The sequence below is a fragment of the Oryctolagus cuniculus genome, chromosome 21 (genome assembly GCF_964237555.1).
Source record: "Oryctolagus cuniculus chromosome 21, mOryCun1.1, whole genome shotgun sequence".
Classification (NCBI taxonomy): domain Eukaryota; kingdom Metazoa; phylum Chordata; class Mammalia; order Lagomorpha; family Leporidae; genus Oryctolagus; species Oryctolagus cuniculus.
This window is the reverse complement of record NC_091452.1, coordinates 31,597,771-31,622,874: the sequence shown is the minus strand read 5'-3', so window position 1 is coordinate 31,622,874 and position 25,104 is coordinate 31,597,771. Positions and strand designations below refer to the sequence as shown.

The window sequence follows — 25,104 nt, the reverse complement described above, 5'->3', positions numbered from 1 at the left end:
TTTATTTGAAAGGCAGAGAGAAAGAGATCTTCATCTACTGCTTCACCCCACCCTCCACCCAATGGCTGCAGGGGCCAAGGCTGGGCCTGTCTGAAGCCAGGAAGGAGCCTGGAGCTCCATCTGGGTCTGCCATGTAGGTAGCAGGGGTCTGTGGACTTGGGCCATCTTCCGCTGCCTTCCCAGGGGCACCAGCAGGGAGGCTGGGTCAGAAGTGGAGCAGGTGGGGCTCAGACACCTGACCCCTATGGATAGCCTGTACCCTTCAGCCTCTCCAGGTTGCTGCTGAGCAGCCACTGGGTGCCAAGGTGGAGCTGGCAGGTGGAAGGGCCACTGCTGCCAGGGTAGAAGGTGTCTGAGCAGATGGGGAGGTGGCAGTGCCGAGTCACAGCCCCGCTCCAGGCCTGCTGAGCGGCTCAGCCTCCGGGGACATGCCGGGCAGGGCGAGGAGCCTGTAGTACAGGCAGCCCCAATGGAGTGGTAAAGGCTTGTCCTGACTCATGCTGCCACCCCCAGCCTGGGACTGCACACACCCCAGATCCTATGCTAGGGCTGAGCATCCTCTAGGCCCAAGCCTGGGGCACAGATCCAGGGCATCTGAGGGGTGCCTGGGAGCTCTGCAGGGCACTGAGGGTGCAGCCTCACTCCACCCTGCTGGCCTTGTAGCCTGGGCTGCCTGCCACCTCCTGGGGTCCTACTCCCTGTACCCAGCAGAGTTGGCTGGCTGAGTGGCCTCTGCTTGGAGCCCGGATGTGAACATGCCCCTCCCTCCATTCATAGTCTGGGTTTGGAGCCAGCCCCTTATGGAACTTAAACGTATTAAACCATTGCCCAGTCCTGGCTGCCAGTTCTGTGACTGCCCTGGCCCAGTGTGGGGCAAGCTCTTCTAGGGGCAAGGAGAGAGGGCAGCTGGGGGACTGGGAGGGAGGGGCTGGGTTGCTGTGTCAGAGGAAGTGGACCTTGTCATGAGGGAGCCGACCTGTAGGCAGCTCAGCCTTCCGCCCTAGAGTCTCCCTGGCTTAGCCCGGCTTGGGCAGTGACACCTGTGGGACGTGGAGCTGCCTTCCCCCCACCTTGGGGCTCCTTCTTTGCACTGGCCATTGTGGAGGAGGCCCCGGGGCAGATTTGGAGGTGTGTCAGGGGATCTGTGTGCCCAGAGCAGGCTGAGGCTCCATGAATCACAGGCTGGTGGGGAGCAGTGGCTCTTGGCATGGAGGACATCCAGGATGCACAAGCCCCCAGAGAGGTGGCAGCCCCTCCTTCCACAGCTCAGTGCTGTCACCCGATGTCTGTCACAGGAACAGGCCAGAGGGCCTTGTCTAGGGGGAGACAGGCTGCACCACCAGCTGGTGAGCGTGGCCGGGGGCAGGGAAGGAGGGTGTTGGCGGGGAAGTTATCTGTGTGTGTGCTCAAGGTCTGGACTTGAGACCACCAGAAGTGAGCGGCTTTCAGTTGAGGGGTCCCTGAGTGGGCTCAGGATGTGAGGATCACGCCTTGGCAGTGCTTGGGTAGGTGAGTCAGGGAGACATGTTAGGGGCCAGGAGGAGCCTGTGGCGAGGAGGGGCTGGTTTCCTGAGACTGCCAGCACATGGCAGGGTGGCTGCAGACGGGGGTCTGGCCCTGTGTTCCCTGTGTTGCTCCCCAAGTTTTAGCAACCTCCTAGTGAGCCCATCAGGCTCTGCATGCCTCAAGCGCCACATGTGTGCAGGGGCAGAGGGTGGGGCTGCCTGGTGCTCTCTGTGTGTGGTCCCTACAACTGCACTGAGCAAGATCCCAACTACAGGGACATCTGCTACTTCCTCTGCAAAAGTGGCCCATCCTTCCAGCCTGCTGGCCAGACCCCGGGGTGCCCTGAACACCTCCCTGATCCTACCCCACAACTGCTCCATCGCCAGGCACAGTTCATCGCACAACCCATATATGAAGTAGAGCCACCCACTGCACCTGCCACCCTCAGCCCTTGGCCACATTGCTTCACTGTCACCTGGGTGTACAGGAAGCTGCCTGATCTAGCCTCAGCCAGCAGCCACACTTGGGGCAGGTCTCAGCACTGGCTCCTCCCCCAAACCCAGGCTGGCTGCTGATTCACCCTTCCAGTGACCTCCTACCCACGACCTTGGCACCAGGCACACAGCTGCCATCCTGTCCCTCAGGCTGGCCTCAGGACCTTCACACTGGCAGGTCCTGCGTTCACAGGTGCCTTCTTGTCTGCCTGCATCACCACCTGTTCACATTTACCTTCCACATGTAGGGAGACCGGCCCCGCCCACCTTGGCACACATGCAGCCTTCACCCCACCCCACCCCCAACAGGCCTGCTGTCTGCAGCTCTGTTTTCACCATGAAAACTCGGCACCTCTGTCACTCACTGCTTATCTGTTGTCTGTGCTCTGACTCCTGCCCTCCCTGCCTAAGCACACGTGAGGACCTGGTCTTATCGGCACCTCATTCAGCAGCGCTGCCCTGGTCCCCAGCCCCCATGGGCCAGGCTCAAAACAGACGTGGAAAGCAGAGCTCCTGACTCATCTCCCCAACAGGCCCCTCATTTCCCCCGAGCCTGGATCCACGCCACAGCTGTCCTTCCTGTCCATGGTGCCCCGGATACCACACACAGGCCCACACAGGCCCACACACTAGGACATGCACAGCTGCACGCAGCACTCGGGCGTGGCTGCTGACACAGGCAGAGGTGTGTACACAGCACCCAGAGCTGGGCAGCCCTGTGGAGCTGCAGGGAGAGTTCTGGCTGGGGCCTGCAACCTGCCTGGTTCTAGTGAGCTGAATGAAAAGACTGCCTTGAGGAGGTGACCTTGCCCTTGGGTGTGACTGTTGATCACCTGGCCCCACAGTGCACGGTCACTGCCTGGCCGCCGTTTCCCTTTTACTCCTTCATTGCCCTGTCACGCACACCATCGAAGGACCACATGGCCAGCCTGGGGCTTCCAGCCGGCAGCAGGTAAGGCCACGGGCTGCCCGTCCACCACCCTGGCCTGCTCTCCTGATTGAAGCCCAGCCCCTCCTCCTTAGGGCTGTGGACTGGGTGCTTTCAGAGCACCCTCTTCCCCCACCACCACCACGGGGGACCAAAGGCTGGGTGGACACGGTTCACCACCCTCACGTCTTGGCACTGGGCTGGGAGCCACCAGGACAGGGCATGTCCAGTCCCCAGGTTATCTCTCTGTTACCCACATGGACTTGGCAGAGGTAGGAGCTGATCCTTGAGTGGATGCTCTGCCCGGCTCAGAGCTAGAGGCCAGCCCAGAGCCGCCCGACACCACGGGGTGGGGTGGGGCCAGGGTCAGCACGGACAGGGCCTGCCCCTCTCCTGCACTACATGGCCACCCCACTTTTAAGGAAATCCAGCCTGGCAGGAGAGACGGGGTACAGAAGCGCAGGCCGCGGGAGAGAGAGGCACCCACAATGGGGGAGGTGGCTGTGTGGCAGCTGACCAGTGAAGACCTGCAAGAGGTCCCAGACGCTGAGCAGGCTGCAGAGAACAGCCTGTGCCAAGCCTGGTGAGGCCCCCAGACCCACGTTTCAGGGAGCTGGGGCTTGGGTTTGAGAGGGACCTGCCAGGGACTGGCTCACTGTTCAGGGGCAGCTCTGCCCTGTCCTGGGGCAAACGGGAGCAAAGCTCACTGGGAAGGAGCTGATCCTGAGTGACCTTTGGCCCTGACACTGGCAGGCTGTGAGAATCGGTGGCGCCTGGAGCCTGGCTGGGCCTCAGATTGTGAATCAGGAAACTGAGAACTGATGCTGACCAAGAGGGGATCCCATCTCCCCCAGCCAGGCTGGACACAGCCTTCAGCGGGAGGGCGGGGGCAGCCCTGCTAGGATGACAGCGCTGGCGGGCGGAGTGCTGGGTGCCCCAGGGCAGCTGCACTGGAAGAGCTGTCCCAGACACCGTCCCACCCCCGGGGACAAGGGAACAGCCACAGTGTCCCTCCCCCATACACAGACGGCCCATGACATAAGCGAGCCCATGGACGCTGAGTGACAGGGCCCTGTCAGGGCCATGATGCAGCTCACAGAAACGTAGAAGATACAGTCAAATGCACGCGCGCACGCGCGCACGCACACAGAAAACCCCCGGTGATTCCACAACCCAGAACTCTTCGCCACTCGGGGAAAACTTCCCAGACCTCCGCCTGCAGGCTATCCTGTGCCTGTGCGTGTGTGTGTGAATACACGTGTGCGTATGCACAGTGTACGTATCATGTATGCAGCTCCTTTAGGCAGATTCTCCTCGGACACCCACTCTGTGCCAGAGTCGGGGTCGACTCGAGACTTTCAGGAGAACATAGTTTCCAGCCTTTTGGGGATTGGACTGAATGACCTTTTCGTCATCGCTGGCTCCCAGCACAGATGTTGCCGGGCCATTCTCTGATGCAGCCCCTTCAAACTTCTCCCCTTGGCAGGCTGCAGAGAAAGGAGAAGGTTCCCTAACCTCTCTAGGCCTGCAGGCTGCCCCCCAGCCCATACCCCCACCACCACCAGTGCTCACTGAGCCCACTCTGTTCAGGACGCCGCGCTGCTCCAAGCGGGGAGAGGAGAGGTAGGACAAGGCCAGGACAGGCCTTGCTCTCCTGGCACTCTCAGCCCGGGCAGGAGGTGACACCAGCGCAAGGTCATGTAGATCACGCGTTTACTGAGGGCTGCTGTGGAGGAACTAGAGAGAGGCCAGGGCAGAGGAGGTGACGGGATGGGGGTGGAGACACCTGTGGCCCTGCTGTTGGAGGCAGCTGGGCCCCGGGAGAATTGCTGGGAGGAGTGGGTGAAGGTCTGTGAGGGGTAAGGGACAGAGGGGGGCACGGATGACAGCTGGGAGGATGAGGGTCCCGGCGTGCGACGCGGGGGTGAGCCGAGGCCAGTCTGGGCAGGTTGGGTTTTGGACTCACACTTGGCAGTGGAGACGGGGATTGGGGGGGAGGTCTGCAGCTGCTGGGGTCTGTCTGCCTGGGCCCCCCTGCCCCATCCTGCCAGTGGCTTGGTAAGGTGAATGCTCACCTTGGCAGAGCAGCCTGGCAGGGACAAAGGTCGGGGGAGGAGATCAACAGGTATGCAGGTGGGGCCGTCGCGGCACGCCGTGGCCTCGGGTTAAACCTCCACTCGCAACAGCAATAGCCCATATTGGAGTACCAGTTACGAGTCCCAGCTGCATTGCTTCCCATCCAGCTCCCAGCTAATGCACCTGGGAAAGCAGCAGAGGATGGCCAAAGTACTTGGGCCCCTGCCACCCACATGGGGGACCCGGATGGAGTTCTGGCTCCTGGCTTTGGCCTGGCCCAGACCTGGCTGTTGAGAGGCCATTTGAGGAGTGAATCAACAGATGGAAGATTCTCTCTCTCTCTCTCTCTCTTTGCTCTTTCAAATTAATTAATCTAAAAAATACATACATGAGGGCAGGGACTATCCTGGGTTCCCGGTCACAGACGAAAGCCCAAGATCTGAGAGTGGACTGGCCCTGCCTACCCGATAGGTCAAGGAAGCATCCTGGGCATCCCACCAAACAGGTGGCCAGCGAGGAGAGTAACTGCACAGCCCAGCCCCCACCTCGTGTGGCCACAGCTGTTGCTCTTTGGTGGCCAGGCGGGGTCAGATCAGTGAAAGATTAAACCTGGGCCCAGGGAGGCCCTGCACTCAGTGACTGCCTCTCCTGCCTTCCCAGATGGACTTGACCACAGTGCCCCACACAGGCCAGGCCCTCCCTCTGGCCCCTGCCTCAGTGGCAGCCTCCTGCTGCCTCACGCCACCAGGAGTGTGGTCCCCATTCATACGGGCAGGCCCGACCCCAAGCAGCTGTCCACTGTGCACCCTGGGTTGTACCCACAGCCTGAAGCACCACCACCCCTTGTGTTGAGCCCTGCATCTGCTCTGCTCCTTCCTGGGGCACATGTCCTGCCCTGTGCGAGAAGCAGTGTCCCAGCTCCTGCAGGAGGTGGTGAGGGCCAGGGAGGTGCTCAGTTAATGCTGGGTCTGGCATTTGGGGGCCGGCAGGGCCACAGCCAGCACCCTCAGAGGAGAGGTCAGGGGCTGCTCACAGCGCGCTTGCCTAACTGAATCCCAGCCAGATGCAGGGCCAGCGGCTCAGGGAGGGCGGAGTCAGCCAGGTCCGGTGGGCAGGGAGGGGCAGGGAGGTGAGCGTGGCATGGGGGCGGGCACACACCTCACACACTTGCTGCTCTTTTTGTGCACCTGGCTGCGGACACGCTGAGCTGGCCGGGAGGGCAGTGGGACGCGGCGGCAGCCAGGAGTGTTTGTTTTGCTGTAGTCTGGACACCAACCCTGCAGCGCTCCGCGGAGGAGCGGGGTGTTGATGAATTGCTCCCGGCTGATTTTCTGAGCCGGCCTCAGCTGCTCCGCTTTCTGCCTTCCCAAAGGGCCCGCTTTCTCGTTCAGGCCAAGGTGGGGCCGCAAGGACCTGGGCGGGCCACTCACGCTTTTCTCTGTGTTTGGCAGGTGAAAGGCCGGATGCGTGGCCAGGAGCTGGAGGCAGGGGGGCTGCAGGGAGCACACACGGTGGCCGTGGCTGGCCCTCCAGCCGCACTTAGCAGCATCGCCACAGCAACCAGCGGCCAGACGGCAGCAGCCTAGGCAGGCGCTAGCGGCCAGCTTCTCCCCCCACCCCGTCGTCGGCAGAGGACAGGGAATGACTGCTGGGAATCAGGCCTCGCTGCTGCCCAGGGAGGTGGAGTGGAGCTAGAGGGGAGGGTGCGGCTACCGCCCCGCAGCACAAGCGCCATGCCGGCTGGAGAAGACGCACTGGGGCAGGGGCTGCAGCCTAGCACCGCCCAGCCCCCCCACCAGCACTGAGCACCCCAAGGGTGCACTGTCCTGCCTTATAGTGTCCCCCCCTGCACACACACCGTGGCCGTCTCCTCCCCCTAGTGAGGCGCAGAGCGGGTGAGGGAGAGGCGCCCTGCCCCGTGCCCCACATCCGGGCCCGCCACTGCCGGACCATGGGATGTCGGCAAAGCTCAGAGGAGAAAGAGGCAGCGCGGCGGTCCCGGAGAATCGACCGCCACCTGCGCTCCGAGAGCCAGCGGCAGCGCCGCGAGATCAAGCTGCTCCTGCTGGGCACCAGCAACTCGGGCAAGAGCACCATCGTGAAGCAGATGAAGATTATCCACAGTGGCGGCTTCAACCTAGAGGCCTGCAAGGAGTATAAGCCCCTGATCATCTACAACGCCATCGACTCGCTGACCCGCATCATCCGGGCCCTGGCCGCCCTCAAGATCGACTTCCACAACCCTGACCGCGCCTACGACGCTGTGCAGCTGTTCGCGCTGACAGGTCCCGCGGAGAGCAAGGGCGAGATCACCCCCGAGCTGCTGGGGGTCATGCGGCGGCTGTGGGCGGACCCTGGGGCCCAGGCCTGCTTTGGCCGCTCCAGCGAGTACCACCTGGAGGACAATGCGGCCTACTACCTGAATGACCTGGAGCGCATCGCCGCGCCCGACTACATCCCCACCGTCGAAGACATCCTGCGCTCCCGGGACATGACCACGGGCATTGTGGAGAACAAGTTCACCTTCAAGGAGCTCACCTTCAAGATGGTGGACGTGGGTGGGCAGAGGTCGGAGCGCAAAAAGTGGATCCACTGCTTCGAGGGGGTCACGGCCATCATCTTCTGCGTAGAGCTTAGCGGCTACGACCTGAGGCTGTACGAGGACAACCAGACGGTGAGTGAGGCTGGGGTCTTGACTCCTGCTCGTTCCTGCTGCCGGGAGTCTCTGGGGAGCAGGCACATTTGATGGGGCAGGGAGAGGAACTGATGCAGCCGCATGATGCTGGGTGTGGGAGGGCCTCCGGTGAGGTGGGGGTGACCTGCCCCTCGTGCTGTGCTCAGGAGCATAATGGAGCTCTGTGGGTGCTGTGGGCACCAGGGAGTCTTGGACTCCCTCTTCCTGCCAGGATGTCAGCCCCAGAGGAGGACCCCTGGTGGGCAGCGCCGTACTGGGCTCTTACAGGTTTCCTGCACCACCAGCTCTTCATAGCTACCTTGGCCTGCTCTGACCTAGTTGGCCAGGCTCTGATTGGCTCTGGAAGCTCTGGCACCTTCCAAATGACAGGCACACCCTTTGCTCCACAGAACGAGGCCCAACCCCTGTCAACTGTAGCTGCCCCCTCGGTGGGCACGAATGGCGTTGCCCTCCTGATGCTCGTGGGCCTTGGGTACTTTGGCCGCAGCAACTCTCACAGGCCTCAGAGTCCGCAAGGGGAGAGAGGACAAGGCCCAGCCATGCGTCCGGTGTTGGTCTCTGTAGCAGTTTGGCAACTCCATGCTGTAACTCCATGATGGCGGTGGTGGGGCTGGTAACTGTTGGGAAAGCGTAACTTCAAGGCACTAGGGCCTGACTGGAAGTCCTGTTGGTGGGAGGAGGAGGCACAGCCAGTGTAAGGATTCTTCAGAGCCCTCTGTTCAGGTTGAAAACTATTGTTGGGGGTGGGGGTTGGCCAGAGGGAGACCCAGGCCCAGTGCTATCCTGGTGGCTTGTGAGGGGAGTTGCTGCAGAGGCTGGGGAGCCAGCCCCCTGGCAGGCAGGGGGTGGGCAGTATGCACAGGCCTAGCAGAGGCAAAGGCCCAGCATAGGAGGTACCCACAATTTCCCCAGGTACCCAGGAGTCACAGCCATGGGAACCATGTAGTCAGACAGGGATGGGCCCGGCCAGGGCCATCCTGGGGCTGGGCTGCTCTGTGATTTTGTGCCAGGCAGAAGCACTGAGCAAGGACCCAGAATTTGCCCTTTGACCTCTGAGGAGCTGGGCATGGCTGTGGATGCCCCAGGGTTCAGAGGACATGGAGGGTCCAGCTTGGGAGCCTCTGGGGTGGATGACAGGGACTTGTGAAGGCAGGTGGCAACTTTGTTCTTTGGATTCACCCAAGAGTTTGAGTTTCGGCCTGTGACCCCTCCAAGGAGTCTGGCTGCGGTGCTGGGCAAACAAGATCTGTGGCTCTGGGGTCAGGGCTCACCTCCCCCTCCACACCACCCATCTGGGAGCCTGCGTGGCACGGTACCCAGGTGTGGATGGTGTCCACGGTAGGAGAGGCTATGCACTGTAATGCTGTGTCCACAGGAGGCAGGGCAGGCTGCAGCCTCCGCCGTGTCTGCCAGTGGTCTCTCAGGCTCCAGCTCCTCTTGCTCCTCTGGCTGCCCCCACTTCAGCAGCATGTGCATTCCCAGCAGATGAACAGGTCAGGCTCTCCTGATGAGACGCCCTTGCAGGCAGACCCCGCCTTGAGGCAGCACAAGGTGTCCAGGCTGTGCCCAGGGACAGTGCAGTGGTAGCTGCCAGTCCAGTCACTCAGGCTCTGGGGGTCGGCTCTCTGGGATTTTTCTGCCCATTTCTGCTATGCCCTGCAGCCGGTGAGAACCCATGCTCCGAGGTCTCCCAGGCCTGTCAGGGTGGGCATGGTCAACTCCCTGGGCACTGGGCCTGGCTCCCAGGCCCATCCTTGGGCGGCCTGTGTCCATGGAGCCTGTGTGGACGCCTGGACAGGACAACTGGGCCCCATGTGGGTCCTGTGTCTCATGCAAAACCTTGGGTGTGTCCTCCACTCTCTGCATCTGTCATTGAGGAGGCCACAGGTGTCCTCCCAAGACGGGCCCAAGGCCACGCCCCCCACCTTGTCGCTCTGCACCCTGTTCTGGCCAGCATCAGATCCTTTTGCTCCCATAGCACTGCTCTGTCCAGCCTTAGCTGGTGACCATCCTTCTCCCTGCCCGCGACCCCGTGGCCCCATCCTTTGGGTCTCTGCGCAGTGACATCTCCATAGGAGGCTTCTCTGGCTCCAGCTTGGCACGTGCATGTTGCTCCCACGTAGCCGTCCACTGCAGGGTGGGTTGGTCGACCTCGTATCTGAGCAAACGCCTAGGAGCAGGCTCTGGGTGGGGCCTCATGGGACCTCGTGTCTCCAGCAGCCTCCACCTCTGTCCCCGAGGGGAGCCACCGTGTGCACCCCCCAGCAGGCCGTGGGGATCAGTGAGGCCAGGGTCCAGGGTATCAGGACACTTTCTGACCGGAGGACCCGACAGCCAGCTGGCACCCCCCCCAGCCCCACCACCCGGTCTCCACAGGCCTGGGGAAGCGACTGTTCACCAGAAAAGGAAATTCTGGATGAGAACCCAAGCAAGGCTGGAAATTCACTGGATTCCAGATGGGTCTGACCTTTCATGCTCTACCAGCAATATCTGGGGATGGAAAACAAACAGGCTGCCGAGGAAAGACAATGCCCTCCCGTGATTCCTCCCAGCCAGGGCCTGCCTGTCCGCTCCCTGCCCGGCCGGGGCCAGCGCAGCACGGGGGGCCAGGACGGGCTGCCAGCCTCTGCCTTCTCCTTTTAGAAGGTCCTGCACCATCCTCCCAGCCCTGCGAAAGGCGAGTCAGCCAACAAAAGGCCGCACTCATTTTTGCAAAAAATCAAATGAAACTTAGGGCGCAGCGCCAAGGCTCTGGACGCGGCTCCTGCAGAGCTGGCCTTCCTTATGCAGCTCCCTAGGCCTTGCCTCCCCTCTGCCAGAGGCTGGCGGTCCCCCCCCCCCCCCAGCCCTCCAGGCCTGGCGAAGGAGCCACAGCCCCCCTGCCCTCCTGCTCGCCCGCCCGCCTGCCGGCTTCTGCGTCAGCACGTTGCCAAGGAGAGGCATCAGCGTCTCTGAGCTCCTGGGCGTGAGGGCTGCAGTGAGCTCAAGGCAATACCGTGGAGGGGAGAAAGGCAGATTCCAGGGCGTCCGTGGACCATGGCAACGGCAGAGACAGGAGCCCTGCGGGTCTTGGCCACATCGGGGGGGGGGGGGGGGGCGGTGCGGGGAGTGGCAGCAGCACCTGTCGTCACTGTCGGGGATGCTGAGGCTCAGGCACAGGGGTGGCGCCACTCCCCTGTGCACTCCCCACCACCCCCACCTGCATCAGAATGGCCCCCAGCGACCCACCACAGGCTCCTCACTCAGCCCAGGGCTCTGCCTCTCCTTAGTGCCCTGACACAGGAGGCAGTTGACAGAGATGGATCAGGCTGTGGCTCCAGGAGGACCACGGGAAAGTGGAAGTAGAAGAGCTGGCACCTACTAGCCCATGTGGAGGGACGAATGCAAGAGATGACAAGGGCCCCTTGGGAGATAGGTGGGCCCTGAGCACCCTTGCTGGGAGCCCTGGGGAGGCAGGCGCTCGCCTGCAAACTTCTGCCCTCTACACCTGCTGGTGAACTCTGCCGGCGCTGAGTGGAGGGGCATCCTTCCAAGGGGCCAAGTGTTCTGTGGGAACACAGGGAGCTCCCTGCCCATTTCCCAGCGGGGCTGTCAGCATTCTCAGTCCTGTGGCAGGCCTGCTGTGCACCTGCTGTGTAGCTGCTGTGCAGGCACAGGACCCAGGCTGGGGGCTGGAGATGAGGATGAGCTGACTCTACTGGCAGCACAGGAGCTTGGGGGGACAGGGAACAATCACACCAGCACAGCCACAGCATCGTCTCCACAAACCCTCATGCCGCTGGGGCCACCCGGCCCTCCTTCCTGAGCCAGCAAACAGCTGTTCCCAGGGGTATCCCCTGTTTTGCTTTCATCTAGAACCTCTGGCAGCCAGCTGGACCACAACAGGGCTCACCCTGGGAGGCCTGGTGGCCATGCTGTTTATCTGAGAGACAGCTGTTCAACATGTGTCAAGGAGGGTCCCCAGGGGATAGGGGGGTGGAGAGGTCAGGTTCTGCAGATGGGGGGTGCTGTGGCAGCTAGAATCCAGGCAGCTGGCCTCTGCCCAGACCTGGCCCTTGTCCTCGGGCCCTCACATCCTGAGGACAAGGTCCATACCTACACTGAATGGCCTGTGCTGATGGCAAAGGGCCTGGCACACAGGCAGTAGGTGCTCAGGAGGCCAGCTTGCTCAGGTAGAGCTGGGGGTGCAGGGTCCTGGCTTCTGGGTGTGGGGCTACTGGAGCCCCCATCAGCAAGCCCCCATTGATGCCAGCTCTTGACAGGAGTGCCTGCAGTGTGCCTCTGAGCGGGGGGCCTTCCCAAGGCCGTCCTGCCACCCTAGCTCTGTGGTTTGTCACTTAGCCTGAACAGAGAGAGCTCGTCCAGTGCTTCAGACAGCTGCGTCCTGGATTGGTGTGTTAAGGGTAACATGGGCTTCCGCAGTAGTAAGATGGACTTTCATCTTTTGATCACAGAGCCAGTGATATCTGCCCCCAGGAAGAGATTACAGACTGGAGTCAGCCAGGTGTGCATCTAACATGTCCTTCATCGTCCCCAGTCAGCCAGCTTGCAGAGAGCAGCCGAGGCTCAGAGAGATCCCATCGATGTCCCTAGGTTCTCAAGGAGGGCCCTACACTGTCTCCTGGGGATCCCAGCAGCGCCCTCCCTACCCAGCCAGCCCCACGACCTCTGGGTACAGGGTGGGTCTCCACTCTGGGCTGCCGTGTGGCCAGCCTCCTTTTGGGAAGGGCCGAGGGCAGTCACAGCGAGGCTCAGAAGGCATGAGTAGCCGTCAGAGCTGGCACTGCCTGCCACCACCCCTACCCGCCACCTCCCCGGACCAGTCAGTGACAGGACCACAGGGAGCCCCAGCATGTCCCCTGCTCCTGACCTGGCTGAAGACCTAGTTCCAGCAACACTGTCCCATGCCAGGGGTCCTGCCAGGAGCCTACCGCCCTTCCCCTGCCAGGTACGCATTTCCCAGCATTTCCCTCTGATCCTGTGATGCGCCGGGGCCACACGGACTTTGTGATGCCTACAAATCATCATGACCCTGGGACATGCAGACCTCCTAGGGCGGAGCTGGAGGCGGGCTGGGCTATGGGAGATGCTGGAGGCAGCCCAGCTCTGGAGAGCCTCACAGAGGCAGGAGACGGAGCCAGGCCCGCGTCAGGGCCCTGATGGTGCCACCTGCGGCAGATGAAGGCCTCAGCTAGCCACAGTCCCCCCCTCCCGACTCCCCTCTGAGTCTGGACTGGTTATCTCTGTGACCTGGTATCCTTCTCAGGGGAGCCAGGTGGCCGTCGGGCCCATACCCACAGCACTTGAGAGTAGGCCCTATACCACTTGGCTGCCAGCTCCCCCAGTCTGAGGTCCTCAGCTTCACTGCCTCGTCTGAGCCCTGGCTTGGCTGCAGCCGTCTCACTTGAGTGGGCCCAGGGCCACTCAGCCTGTGGTCCCTGCTCAGGGAGTGGTGGGTGTCTGCTTGCCCAGGGTCCCGGGCTTCCTGTGAGTCCCCATGGAGTGCTGACTCCAGCCTGGGAGGGGCAGAGGAAGAGGAGAACACAGCACACCTGAGCCCCTGTTTGAGGCCCTGGGCACTTGTCCACAGGTGTTTCAGGTCCTCATGCTGGGACTTCCTTCTCTGTACTCCCAGGGGGGAACTGGAGCATGGAGGCTCCAGTAGCAACTCACTCCATCTCCCCTTCCCGTCACTAGGTGTTTCTGGGAGCCCCCTTAGTGTGGTGGCTCCTTACACTGAGTGGGTCCTTGGTAAGACGGCAGCCGATAAGCAAGTTGGGCCCCGGCTCGGGCTCAGCATCTCCCTGCCCCGACATCAGCCCCCACCTACACAACGAAGCCTTGGGAATCCAACAAGACTTTTTCATTTACTCCCACCTCCTCATCCTCATGTCACATTGTCACTGAGAGCACCAGGCTGGGCACAGGCTGTCCCTGTGCACCACTGTGATACCTTTGCCACATGCCTTCACATGATCCACACAGGGCGTCCACCTTGGACTCGTGAAGCTACCAAGGCTGCAGCTGGGCAGGCAGACAGGGGTCAGTGTCTTGGCCTAGTGCCAGGAAGCCAGCACCCTTCAGTGCCAGGTGGGGAAGGGCAGCTTGCACCCCGCACAGGGGGGCACTGGCACCACATCAGTCTCTCGATTTTTACCAAGTTGCCACGCCCCTTCCACATCGTTCTGATGGCCTCAGAGCCGCCTGGGGGGGAGTAATTATCCCACAAACACTGACATTACGAGCCAGCCCCATGTCCCCACGCCAAGCTGCCTGTTAAACCTTTGTCAGCCACAACTCCCCAATCAGGCCAGGTTACTGGTGGATTTTGGCATTCACTGTGTGCGTCCTTTTGAAGAGACAGACAGTGACCTTATCTCTGTCGCTCTCAGCCCTCTCCTGGGACTCCCCTGTGATTCCCAACTCTGGCCCTGTCCACATCTGGGCCACTGGAGAAAAGTGGTTTGCCCAAGTTGGTCCACGCTTGCCCAGGCCCCTCCCGCCCTCCCTAGAGGCCCAGAGAAGCAGCCTCAGAGCTGGGGCTGTACTCTCTGTCGTCGGCCAACACAGGGGGCTAGGGAAGGCAGCACCAAGGGAGCTGCTTGGGGGGTGGGGGCAGTGGAGAGCACAGTAAAGGTGAGCCAAGGCACTGGGCGCCCTGTGTTGAGCTGGACCACACCCAAGACCCAGCACCACGGAGGTGGGCAGCATGGCTGCCCGAACACTCCATGAGGGTGGAGCAGGGGGGTCACACACATCTCCCACTCCCAGGCTGGGCGCCTCACACTCTATCTGGTGACTGCCAAGTGCCCACAAAGATGGCCCTCTCCAAGCTGCCCCAGGAGCTCCAAGACAGTTGTTCCCGCCCCGGCCAACGGGTAATTACTCTCCTGAGCACATTAGCTCACCCGATGCATCACACGAGCTTCGGGCTTTAAGGTGCAGCGTGTTAACTATTTTACAAGATTTGTATAATCCAAGACCTGGAAAACAATTTTTCCACTTATCCAGAGCAGGCTCCAGGGTGGAGACTGACAGCGCTTGGGGTCTTGCTACCTTGGAGGCCCCTGGTCACCAAGGCTTCAAGGAGAGTGGGTGAGGGTGGGAGTGGGCACCGCAGTCGGCCCTTCAGGCCCAAAAGACTGCTGTGCTGACCTCCATCTGAATGGGCTCCCTCAGGTCCCCTGGGTCCCCACGGTCTACACTTCCTGGTGGAATCAGAGTGGCAGTTGGCTGGGAAGGAGAAGGGCCTGGGCATCTAGTATTGTCCAGCACAGAATGCAGGCCGGCCCGGAAGCCTGGACTGCAGCTCACCCCAGTCCCTTCATCACAGCCCTGGTGGATGTCCCCTCAGCTCACACACTTTGACTTCATAATAAAACCAGTCATCAGGACCCCGAGCCCATGTCCTAAGGCTCCCCACCAAGTCCAACCCAGGGACAGTAGCCCCACACCCTCTCTGTGGCCCATGGTAACCCCTAGCCATGTCCTGACCGAGGAGGCCCTGAGCCTCCAGGGCAGATTGGCCTAACTGGAGAAATGACCACGGATGAATGGCCACCCCACAGGACCTCCCTAGGGCAGGGGAACTGGAAACCCGGGCCCCTTGGTGTTCCCCAGGAGCGCTGGTATCCCAGGAAACAGCCCCAAAGAGAGCACTCTGGCAGTGGCTGGGCTACATCTGGTTCTTGGGTGCTTCCTACTGACGGCCATCCAGGAAAGAAACCGGAGCCTCAGCTGCCCAAGGAAAGGGCTGTAGGAAGCAAGAGGGGCAGAGGCGGGCCAGACATGGCCCCGACCCCTGCTCAGTCTATTTGGATGAGCTTGTCTAGCCATCACTGCTTGCTCAGCTTTAACATGGGACTAACTGTGGGTGAAGGTGGACAGAAAGCCTCTAACAGTGTTCCTTCTTCTGCCCTTGCGTGGTCGTGGCTGAGTGGCACTGTGGTGGAGCGTACCAGGCCTGGGGGTTAGACCCTGACGGGTTCAGCAGTTGGGGAGCCTCTCCTGGCCCCAGTGGCCTGGTTAGTGGTGGCTATGGGACCTGCCACAGGCCTGTAGGGACCATGGTACCTGCCTGCCACAGAGCCTGCCAGCCATTTAATGTTCATCTCACAGGAGACTGCCGTGAGCCCCACAGGACAAGGGAGTGTCTCCAGTCTACACACAGCGTGAGGCCGGCCAAGGTCAAGGTGCTGGGGTACACGTGGCCCCAGCTGAGCTAGGGTCCCCAGAGCAATCTGAGAAGGCCGGGTCCCTCCTCCCCCAAGCCTGCCATGGACTGCCCAGGACCAGAGCACCAGGGCCCCTCAGGATACAGCATCATAGGGGGCCTGAGAGCTGCACAGAATCAGGAATGGGACTGTGCTGGCTGAGGGGGCATCCAGGGTGAGGCTGTTGTATTCTCCTCTGATGCTCAGACCTAGCAGGACCTGGCCTGGGGGGTCTCAGGGCAAGTATGCTGGGGCATCAGACCTGGCACAGGACGAGTCTCCCAGGGACATCGTAGCCCCTTGTCTCTGCTGGACAGGGAGGGACCCGTTCCCTCGTATCAGGCATCTCGCCTGACAGTACCCACCCCCTAGGGTAGCCAGAAACGCCAGCCTGGCTTCTGGGCTCACACTTGCCCTGTGCCATGACCATGTCCCTGCCCAGTGCTTTTGTCCCTGGGAAAGCTGCTAAGGCAGGCCCTGCTACCCACCCTCCATGGCTCCGAGGTCCTAGCTGGGGCCAGCCACCCCATCCACTCACAGCGCCCCGCTGGACCCTGCTCATCGTGCGTTCTCTGCCTGTTGGGCCCTGTCTACCTGTGGCCTGGCCAGATAACATCCTGACCCATCCATGCTCCACCTGGGAGGACAGCTCAGGCAGCCGTGAGTGATACAGGGGAGTTCGAGAATGGAGCAGGGCAAGTTGTTTGCAGACCCACCCAGGGGGCAGTGATGCTGACCACATGACCCAAGGTCTAGGACAGTCTTCCTGGTGAAGCGTGTAGGCTCAGGACCCTGTCTGTAAATGAGGCTACAGATGACTGGCCTCGGTGGGGCCAGCACCGCGGAAGCACACTCTGCTCTCTGCCCTGCACATTGGTCTTTCTTGCTGCCCACAGCCCACTACGTGACTCTTAACAGGTGCACTGATCAGTTGCCACCTAAGGCATAAATGTGGCAGCTTTGGGAGATGTTCTGGAGTCTAAGCCCTGGTCCCTGTCCAGGTGTTATCTCAACAAGTCATCAGCATCAGTGCAGGCGCCTGTTCCCACTGAGGCCCAGAGAGGGGACGACACAGCCAGGGAGTCCTCCTCCTGCAAACACCCGGAGCATGGCGGTCCCTGCTGCTGCTGGGGACTTGGGGGTAGCTGTGCAGTGCCCTAGCCTCCCCAGGTGACCTCTCAACTACTGCTTGTGACCAGGCCATCGCCCATGGCCACAGAAGTCACCATCTCTCCTAGAGCAGCTGCTCAGTAAAGGCAGGAAGCCCCCTCATCCTTGGTGCCCTGACCCCACCCGCAGCTCCTCCGAAGGGCCCCACCAGCCCTCACAACCACGGAAGCCACTGCATTCCGCACAGGGTGAAGCCTCCAGCTGCCCCTGAGCATACACAGCAAGGGATGTCAGGGCCAGGAACAGAGCGTCCCCAGGCCTCGGAAATCCCCCAGCTTAGATCTGGGTTTTGGACCCTGAGACTTGGGAAGTCTGAGCTCATGTCACCCCTCATCACTGCCCAACCACAGGTGCAAAGGCCAGCGTTAGGACTCAAGTACAATTTTTAGAAGAGGCACATTTCTTAAATCCATCTTGCCACAGGCAGAGAGGGTCCCTGCTGGGATCTCCCCCACCCCCCACCGTCAGTTTCTCACCTCCCTGGAGGAACTGGCCCAGGCTGGGGCTGCTGCGGGTAGTTTCACAGCCTTTGCGCCTATTGTGGGGGCCCCGGGCTGCAGTCTCAGCAGCCGGCATCCCAAGGCACACCTCGGTGACTGGTGCCAGGAGCCGCGCTGGGCTGTAGGTTCCAGGGACCCCTCTGGAACTGAAAATAGGGGCTCCTTGCACTATAGCTCTCTGCCACAGGCCTGTGTGTGTCAACAGCTGTGGGGCTACAGTGGGCATCCTGCTGTTTGTTAATTTCCCGTCAGTGACTGACAGCAGGGGGTACTCCATCAAGCAGGCAAGATTTAACACAAAAGCAAGCAAGAGACAGTTCTCACTTCAGAGGCTTTGGATGGGGAGAGCATGCGGGGCCACAGCCTATACACTGTCCCCTGATGGCCCAGGACCTGCCTTTTCTGAGCCTGGGCATGGAACTGGGGAGCATGGCGCAGGAACTCCAGGCCCTTTCAGAGCAAGCACGCCCAGCAAGCACCTTGTGGGAATTTGCTGTCGCAGAACTGGGAGTCACTCCCTCTGGTTATGTGACACCTACCTCCCGGGTCACACCTACCCTGGGGCTCCGCACATCCAGGGACTTTGAGCAGGAATAACATCCTGCAAGTCACTGATACTGAGATCTAGCAAGAGCAAAATATGATGTTTCCAGGGACCCCCAGAAAAGCTCTGTCAGGCAGGGGAGCCCTCCCTGGCACCCGGAAAGTACTCTGGTACAGCACCAGCTCTGGCTCACACTGGGATCCTGGGGTGGCTAACCACGGGTCCAGCTGACTCAAGGTCACTGGGAGGCCCCGTGTGTCCATCTGGACTGCCCAGGTCCCAGCTGAGCCAGCAGCATAGCACTGGGTCCCCTTGTCCCTCTCGCAGCTCCTAAGGAGTCAGGACAACTGACTGGGTACCTGGTGAGCTCAGAGCTGAGGAGTGGCCACTATAGTGGTTGCCACAGAGTAAGTGGGAGCGGATGGGCCACTGTGAGCAGGTGGCCAAGAGCACTGCCCATACGACCTCTAAGGCCCAGAGCAGCAGAGATGGCCCCCGGCCAGACACACCGGGAAGCGTGCATTCCAAGGCCAAGGACCCTCTGCTGCCCACTGCCAAGAGTGCTCGGGTGGCTTAGGAGGCAGCACTCTTGCTGTTACTTAGGGTCACCGCTGCCCGCCCTCCACGCTGTGCCCATGGGAAGACCAGGCAAACAGGAATGTCCAGGCCAGGCGACAAGGTGGCCCTCAGCTGAACTGGTGCATGAGGCAGGAAGCGGCTGGCGGCTGTCTCTGGCAGGTTGGACAAGGGCTTTTCAGGCTATTAGGGCCTGAGTTACAGCTCTGCCGGCAGCCTGTTATCTTGTTTAAACAGCCCTTGCTGTTTGAAATGGTAGGCCAGGCTGCTGCTGTTACTATGAGTGTTACAATTGTCCCTGGGCATCACCGAGAAGGGAGGGACCATGGCACCGGCAGGCCAAGGCTGTGGCTTCTGCACTTGGTTGGGGGAGACATGCCTCTAGCCCAGCCCCCACCCCAGAGAGCCCCATCTGTTGCTGGCCTGAGGCCTCGAGGGCCAAGTACTGGGTAAAATGGGCCACTCCTGAGCCACATGGGTGTCCCCCCACCACCACCAACCCACCTCCCCTAGGCAGCAGCTGAGCTGCAGGGGCTGGGAGGAGAGAAGATGGCAGTAAGGGGCAGTACACTGGGGTAGGGTCAAGGGCCCCATGAAAACCGCAAGCCTGGGAGTGTCTGACGGCACCACGTGGAGGCTCCCGAGTTGCTAATCCTTCCACACCACTTGCTAATCTCGGCTTTGACCATGCAGTCCTACAGACTCAGGGAGTCCCTCTGCAGGTGACAGCTGGGGTAGGAAGCAGAAGCCAAGCATCAGGCCCACGCACAGTGTCCCAGCGGACACACAAACCCTCTCAGGGGGAACGCGGCTGTGGGATTGTGTCATGTGGCCGTCACACCCAAACCCCAGGGCATTGGCCACACAAGGCAAAAATCACAGAAATGAAACTCAAGGCTTCATCCGCCAAGATACAGATCAGACAGTTCCTGATCATTTTCAAGCTGAAAGCACACCTGCCTTCCGCAACACCTATGTGGAGTGTTTGCCAGACTGACCCACTAAACCCCGAGGCCCCCTGCAGGCCAGCTATCGCCGGAAGCTATCACTGGAAGGCCAGGGCAGGCCTGCTGGGGGCAATGGGTGGGGGAAGCCCAACCCCACTCCTATCAGAACTTCCTGTGGGTGCCTGTCTCCTGCCTGGCCATGTCAGGGGTGTCCTCAGAGGACGGGCTGGGAAAAGAGGTGTCCCCATAGGGGCAAGACAGGGGAGCGGGGTAGGGGGCAGGTATGAGGCCTGCAGACTCCTCCCCACCCAACCTAGGCCAGATCACGTGTGGGCCAGGCTAGGGTAGTATATCTGTGTCGGAAGCTGGGGTCAGGTCCACGGGCAGTCAGGTACCCACAACCCCTCTCACACCAAACACCTATAGCATACACCATCTGACTCTGTCATCTGCCCCACCCCGGGCAGAGCTGGGGAGACCCCCCCCAAGACAGGCGGCCCTGTGCTCACAGGCAGATGACGAACGATCTCGAGAACCAGGGCCCGTGGTGCAAAAAGCTGTGCAGTGAATCTAAGGGTCGGGGTCACGACTAGAACATGCTTCAGGTGGGAAGTTCAGCGAGCTACCCAGCTCGTGAACCCAAGGAAAGTGCGAGCCGTGCAGGACAGCACGGCCGTGGCCATGTGTGGAGTGGTGGGGTGACTGGCAATGAGCTGGGGAGGCTGCCGAGGCCATCCGGTCTGCCGAGGGAGCCCTGGGGAGCAGTCATGGAGCAGATGCAAAGACACGGGGCTGGGTGAGAGATGGCAGTGGTGGCAGTGGGGAGGAGAGGCCCAGCATGCTCCCTGAGTGTCACAGAGGCGCCATTACCAGACAGGACGGGACAGGGACAGGGCCACAGCATTTTGCTAGCCCTCTGCATGCCACATCCCTCGAGCTGTACCATGGCCTGGGTGCCGCCACCTCCTCTGCCAGCAGTCAGCTTGCTGCCCACCACCCAGCCAGACGCTATGCTCTGTACCGCCTGCCCTTCAGCTCCCAGGGTGTGGTGCTGGCCGCCCCTCAGGCCTGTATCCTTGCTGGACGGGTGTGGCATGCGGATCCCGGGAAGCCAGGACTGCCCTTTGCTCCTGTCTGCCCCTCAGGCAGGGAGGGGCCTGCTCTGCGTGCAGTGTCGGGGAGCAGCCAGGGAAGGGGTGCCAGTGTGGGGGAGGCTGGGCTCCCAGGAAGAGCAGCCTCTTCTCAAGGCCCAGACGGCGCCCGGTGGGTGGGGGACGTGGGGCTGCAGCCTCCTCATCGCTGCCTGTTGACCACATTTCTGTTGTGACTCATCTCACCATCGCCCAAAATAACTGTTGTCTCTCGGCTACCGGGACCAAGCTCTGGGGGTAACGCAGAGGTCAAGGAGAACCAAGGCATGGTTCTGGTGGCTGAGCAGGTGGGCAGGAGACCACGGAGCTGGCTCTGCTGCTGTGTAGAGGTGGGTAGGGGTTGGAGGCGGGGACGATGACTTCCCTCACCCCCTCCCTTTAGGACTGCATCCTGCCTTCTGCAGGTCACCCAGGGAGACCTACAGCTGCCAGAAACCCCAGGGGTGGGAGGGGGGACTCAGAGAGAGGTGAACTCCAAGCTGAGGGCGGGGGGGGGTCTGACCCAGAACCAGAGCAGAGCTATCAGGGTGGGCACTTCGGAAGCTTGTAGCCAGACACAGAATAACGCAGCGTGTGGGGCCAGGGGCTGCAGTCAGCCTGGGACTGATGGGGGAGAGGGAGGTGTTCAGGGAATAGGGGCCCCAGGCCGGGGTGGTCTGACCCAGAGCAGAGCCTTCCCTGCAGGCACGACCGTGCCCATTGGCCTCTGCATCCTGCACACTCACATGACCAGGGCAGGGAGGAGTGGGCTCCGGGTCCAGGCTCGGGAAGCACTGCAGGGAGCCCAGGCAGGCCCTCCCCCACCCACTGCCCACCCCTCTGTGCTCCCGAGGTTGGCCACCAGCACTGCCTCTTGCCCCAGGGTCCCTGCAGACCGGCTCCACGGCAGCCAGGGGCTCACTGAGTCATTAGCCTCGTTTAATCCAATTCTGCAGGCCGGCAAGGCAGCATTCGTTTTGCAGGAGGAGGAAGAGGGAAGCGCTAACCGGATTAGACTGGAAGTGACCCTGGGCATCCGGCTCTGTCCCCAGTCACTTCCCTGTTCCTGAGGCCAGTAGCATGGGGGGCATGGCCCGGTGTGGGGGATTGGGGTGGGGGTAGTTCACGCTGCCTAGGGCTCTCCTCGGGGCGGGCAGAGGGCCAGACAGAGGGGCCTCATGTCCAGCTCTGTAAAGTGGGAGTGTGGCAGGGAAGCCACTGGGGGCTTCCTCTCCCCACCAAATTGAGGAGCCTCGTGCATCTCTGAGGGAAAATATCGGGGCTGCCCACAGGTGACGCGAGCGAGACACGCCCTGCGGCTGTACACCCATGCTCCCTCCTAGCAAGGACACCCAGAATCCCACCCATCCCCAGGTGCTGTGCTCTCCTGACCTTCCCAAGTGGGCCGGCGTGGATGTTGGTCTGACCAACCCGGCCTGCCAGTCCCTATGGAGGGACACTCGGCCAGCTCTGGGATCACAGCTGCATGAGATGGAGGGTAGAGGCAGCCTCCTTGGTTGTCATGGAAACGGCTATTGGGCCATCGAGCGTCTGGGTGCTCAGCTTTGCAGAGGGAGGGGCAGCTGCTGTTACCGCCTCCCTCCCAGCAGCAGCAGCACAGTGCAGGCAAGACCCACGGGGCTGCCATGCACCTGGGCACGGCCAGCACGCAGAGGGCAGCTCCATGACCCTCCATGGTCCAGGCTGTGTGGGCAGATGGACCCCTGTCTGCATGGGGTCAGCAGTGATTCCATCCAGGCACAGGTGAGCTAAGCACAAGGGCACTGCCCTCAGGAAGCCATCTCCCATGGGGCGGGGTGGGGGTATCATCAGGATTCCAGCAGGTGACAGTCAGTAACCACCTGCCTGGGAACGGCCGAACCCCGGCCCCCTGAGCGTGAGCAGAGGTGACTCACATGGCCTCCACCTGCTGGCCTGCTCGGGTTTCGCCAGAGTGACCATCTCCCCTCTCAGCTTTGTAGCTTCTTAAGGACCAGGTGGGCACATGACTTCCCCCCCATTTACTCCCAAGCCAAGGAGTGTGGCTGAGCCAGAGGAGCTGCCCTGTGGCTGTGGCCACAGAGCCAGGCCCAGGCCAGGCAGGGGAGGCGTGCACACTGGACTCAGTACAGTCTGGAGGCAAAGAGAGATTCAGAAAAGGCTCAGGGTCTGCGTGCCTGGGGTCTTTAGGACCTGGAGACAGGGTCGCGTCCAGAGAAGCTTCACAGTACCAGTGGCACAGAGACACAGAACCGCTCCAAGTAGCCCCACACACGGTCACTACACTAAGACCAGGCGACCATGTTGGAGGAGCAGCTCTTCTACTGAGGCAGGAACTGCGGCCCAGAAGAGGGAGCGATGCCATTTGGTGGCACCCGGGACCTCCCAGCCCCTCCTATGGGCAGCCAGGAGGGAACAAACAGCTGTGCCACAGGAGCCCCTGTGCACCCGCCCCTGTTTGTGTTGATTCCAGAGGTGCTGGGCAGGGTGAGATCCAAGCTCCCTCGTCATTTCCGAGCCCAGAGTCTCCAATCACAGAGCCACGGCACCGGGAGTGGGTCCTGAGACGCCAGGGACGTCTCAGGCTTAGTCCCCTGCCCTCCGTGGTCATCGTCTTAGTGGACCTGTGAGAGTCCCCAGGAAACAGGCGCCACTCATGACATTTGCACAGGGCACTAGGGGCCAGGCCACGGGCTTCCTGGGCCTCCTCTCTCTCCCAGCACCCTGAAAGCATGCCTCCAGCTGTGTTCCTGGTTTCAGTCCCTCTCCTCCCCCACTTGCCTGTGTGGCTAGGGTGGGGGCTGGTGGGTGGAGTCTGGAAAGGGAAGACAGCCTGTGGGGATGAGGACTGGACTGCGGGAGACGAGGTGGCAGTGGTAGGGACTGTGGAGGGGACTTCAGAGACGCGGCTGCAGCCCAGAGAAGGCAGGGCAGCCAGCACCACCCTGCTCCCAGGAACCCACGTGGAGGCACCGGGAAAGGACAGCATTCCCAGCAGGGGTGACTGCCGTCGTGTAGCTTCCAAAGCAGCCAGGGCTGCAGTGCACAAGGAGCCACCCACAAGACCCTGACCCCAAGGCTGACCCTGACCTGGACAACTCTCGCACTCAGTACCCCCCTGCAGCTGTCACTCCTCCGGGCAGCAAGCCGAGGCTTGGCGGTTGACTGAACAGCGCTTGTGACACCTGGCTCCGTGCCCAGTGGGGTCCTGCTGCTCCCAGCATCCTCCCCACTGGTCTTACACCACCTCCCTGTGTCCCAGTCCTGTCCCAACCAGGCTGGCAGCTGCCACCGCCCCATCTTGAGCAACCTCCCTAGGTGTCCCTGCCCACAGCGTTCCAGGATCTTACCCCTGCTGAGCCTTGCTGGGAGCTTGGAGCCCCAGAGGAAAAGGAATTCCTGACAGGGACTCTTGGCAGCCAGGCCAGAGAAGCACAGGGCTGTGAGCCACGGGACAGTCCGTGTGCTGAGCCCAGCCTGGCCTCTTCCCCCAGAGCCCAGGTCCAGAGCCCTCTGAGTGTGGCCCCTGCCTGCCTCCCACAGCCAGCAGGGCCACCTGTGCACCCCTGGCCCCCCAGACTTCTCTGAGAAGAAACACACACTCCTTCCCTTGCTCCCTTGCCCCTACTTTGAAGACAGAGAATAAGCCACGCCCTGGGACTTGGACCCTGTCCCTGGGGTGGATTCCTGGGTTGTCCTCACACCGCTCCCCCCGGCAGTCACAGGCACACCTAACACGGGAGCCAGATCTGGGGGCACAAGAGGCACGGGCTCCTCCACCCTCTGTGCACCCGCTGTGACCACGAAGCATAGGGGTGAGGCCCATTCACCCTCTCCCCACTCAAAAGTCTAGGGATACCTGTGCCCTGGATTTCTCCCTCTGTCAGGGACAGAAAGCGGGAGGGGCAGACAGCACTCTCCGAGCATGGACACCAGGCCAGCCAGCAGGGAGGTGTTGCCTGTATCACCTGCGCCTCTGCACCCCTCCACTTATGCCCCACCCTGTGGTGCCCCTAAACTCCCACCACAAGAGGGGGCCAGTGTGAAGCCCAGCCCCTCCAGGCAGGGTGCTGCCCTCAGTGCCCTCCGAGCCTGGCACCCTGTGGCTCAGCTCGGGGTGGGCGGCCCCGGGGCCAGCCCTGTCCATGTGAATGGGGCTCATTCAGGTCCCACAGCATGGCTTCCATTGTGAAAAGCTGAATTCATGGCCCAGCAAACAACCACTCAGGCTCTTGGTGGCAGTGGAGCTGGGCTTCCCAAACTTGCCTAAAGCGAGACAGTGTCCCATGGGAAGGAAACCATAGCCTAGGGCCCGACAGAGCCTC

At 61.6% G+C, this 25,104-nt stretch overlaps 2 protein-coding genes across 4 annotated transcripts in view; one reads left to right on the top strand and one right to left on the bottom strand.

The window, feature by feature from the left end:
* RSPH14 (radial spoke head 14 homolog) overlaps positions 1 to 25,104 on the bottom strand; it is a 70,435-nt gene that overhangs the window by 23,432 nt on the left and 21,899 nt on the right. The gene's annotated exons all lie outside the window — the stretch shown is intronic.
* Positions 1 to 25,104, top strand: part of GNAZ (G protein subunit alpha z) — a 46,752-nt gene that overhangs the window by 13,989 nt on the left and 7,659 nt on the right. The window contains exon 2 of the mRNA XM_051837136.2: positions 6,456 to 7,678. Within this exon, the coding sequence (XP_051693096.1) occupies positions 6,956 to 7,678 (723 nt within the window). The 5' untranslated portion in view covers positions 6,456 to 6,955. The remainder of the gene's footprint in view (positions 1 to 6,455; positions 7,679 to 25,104) is intronic.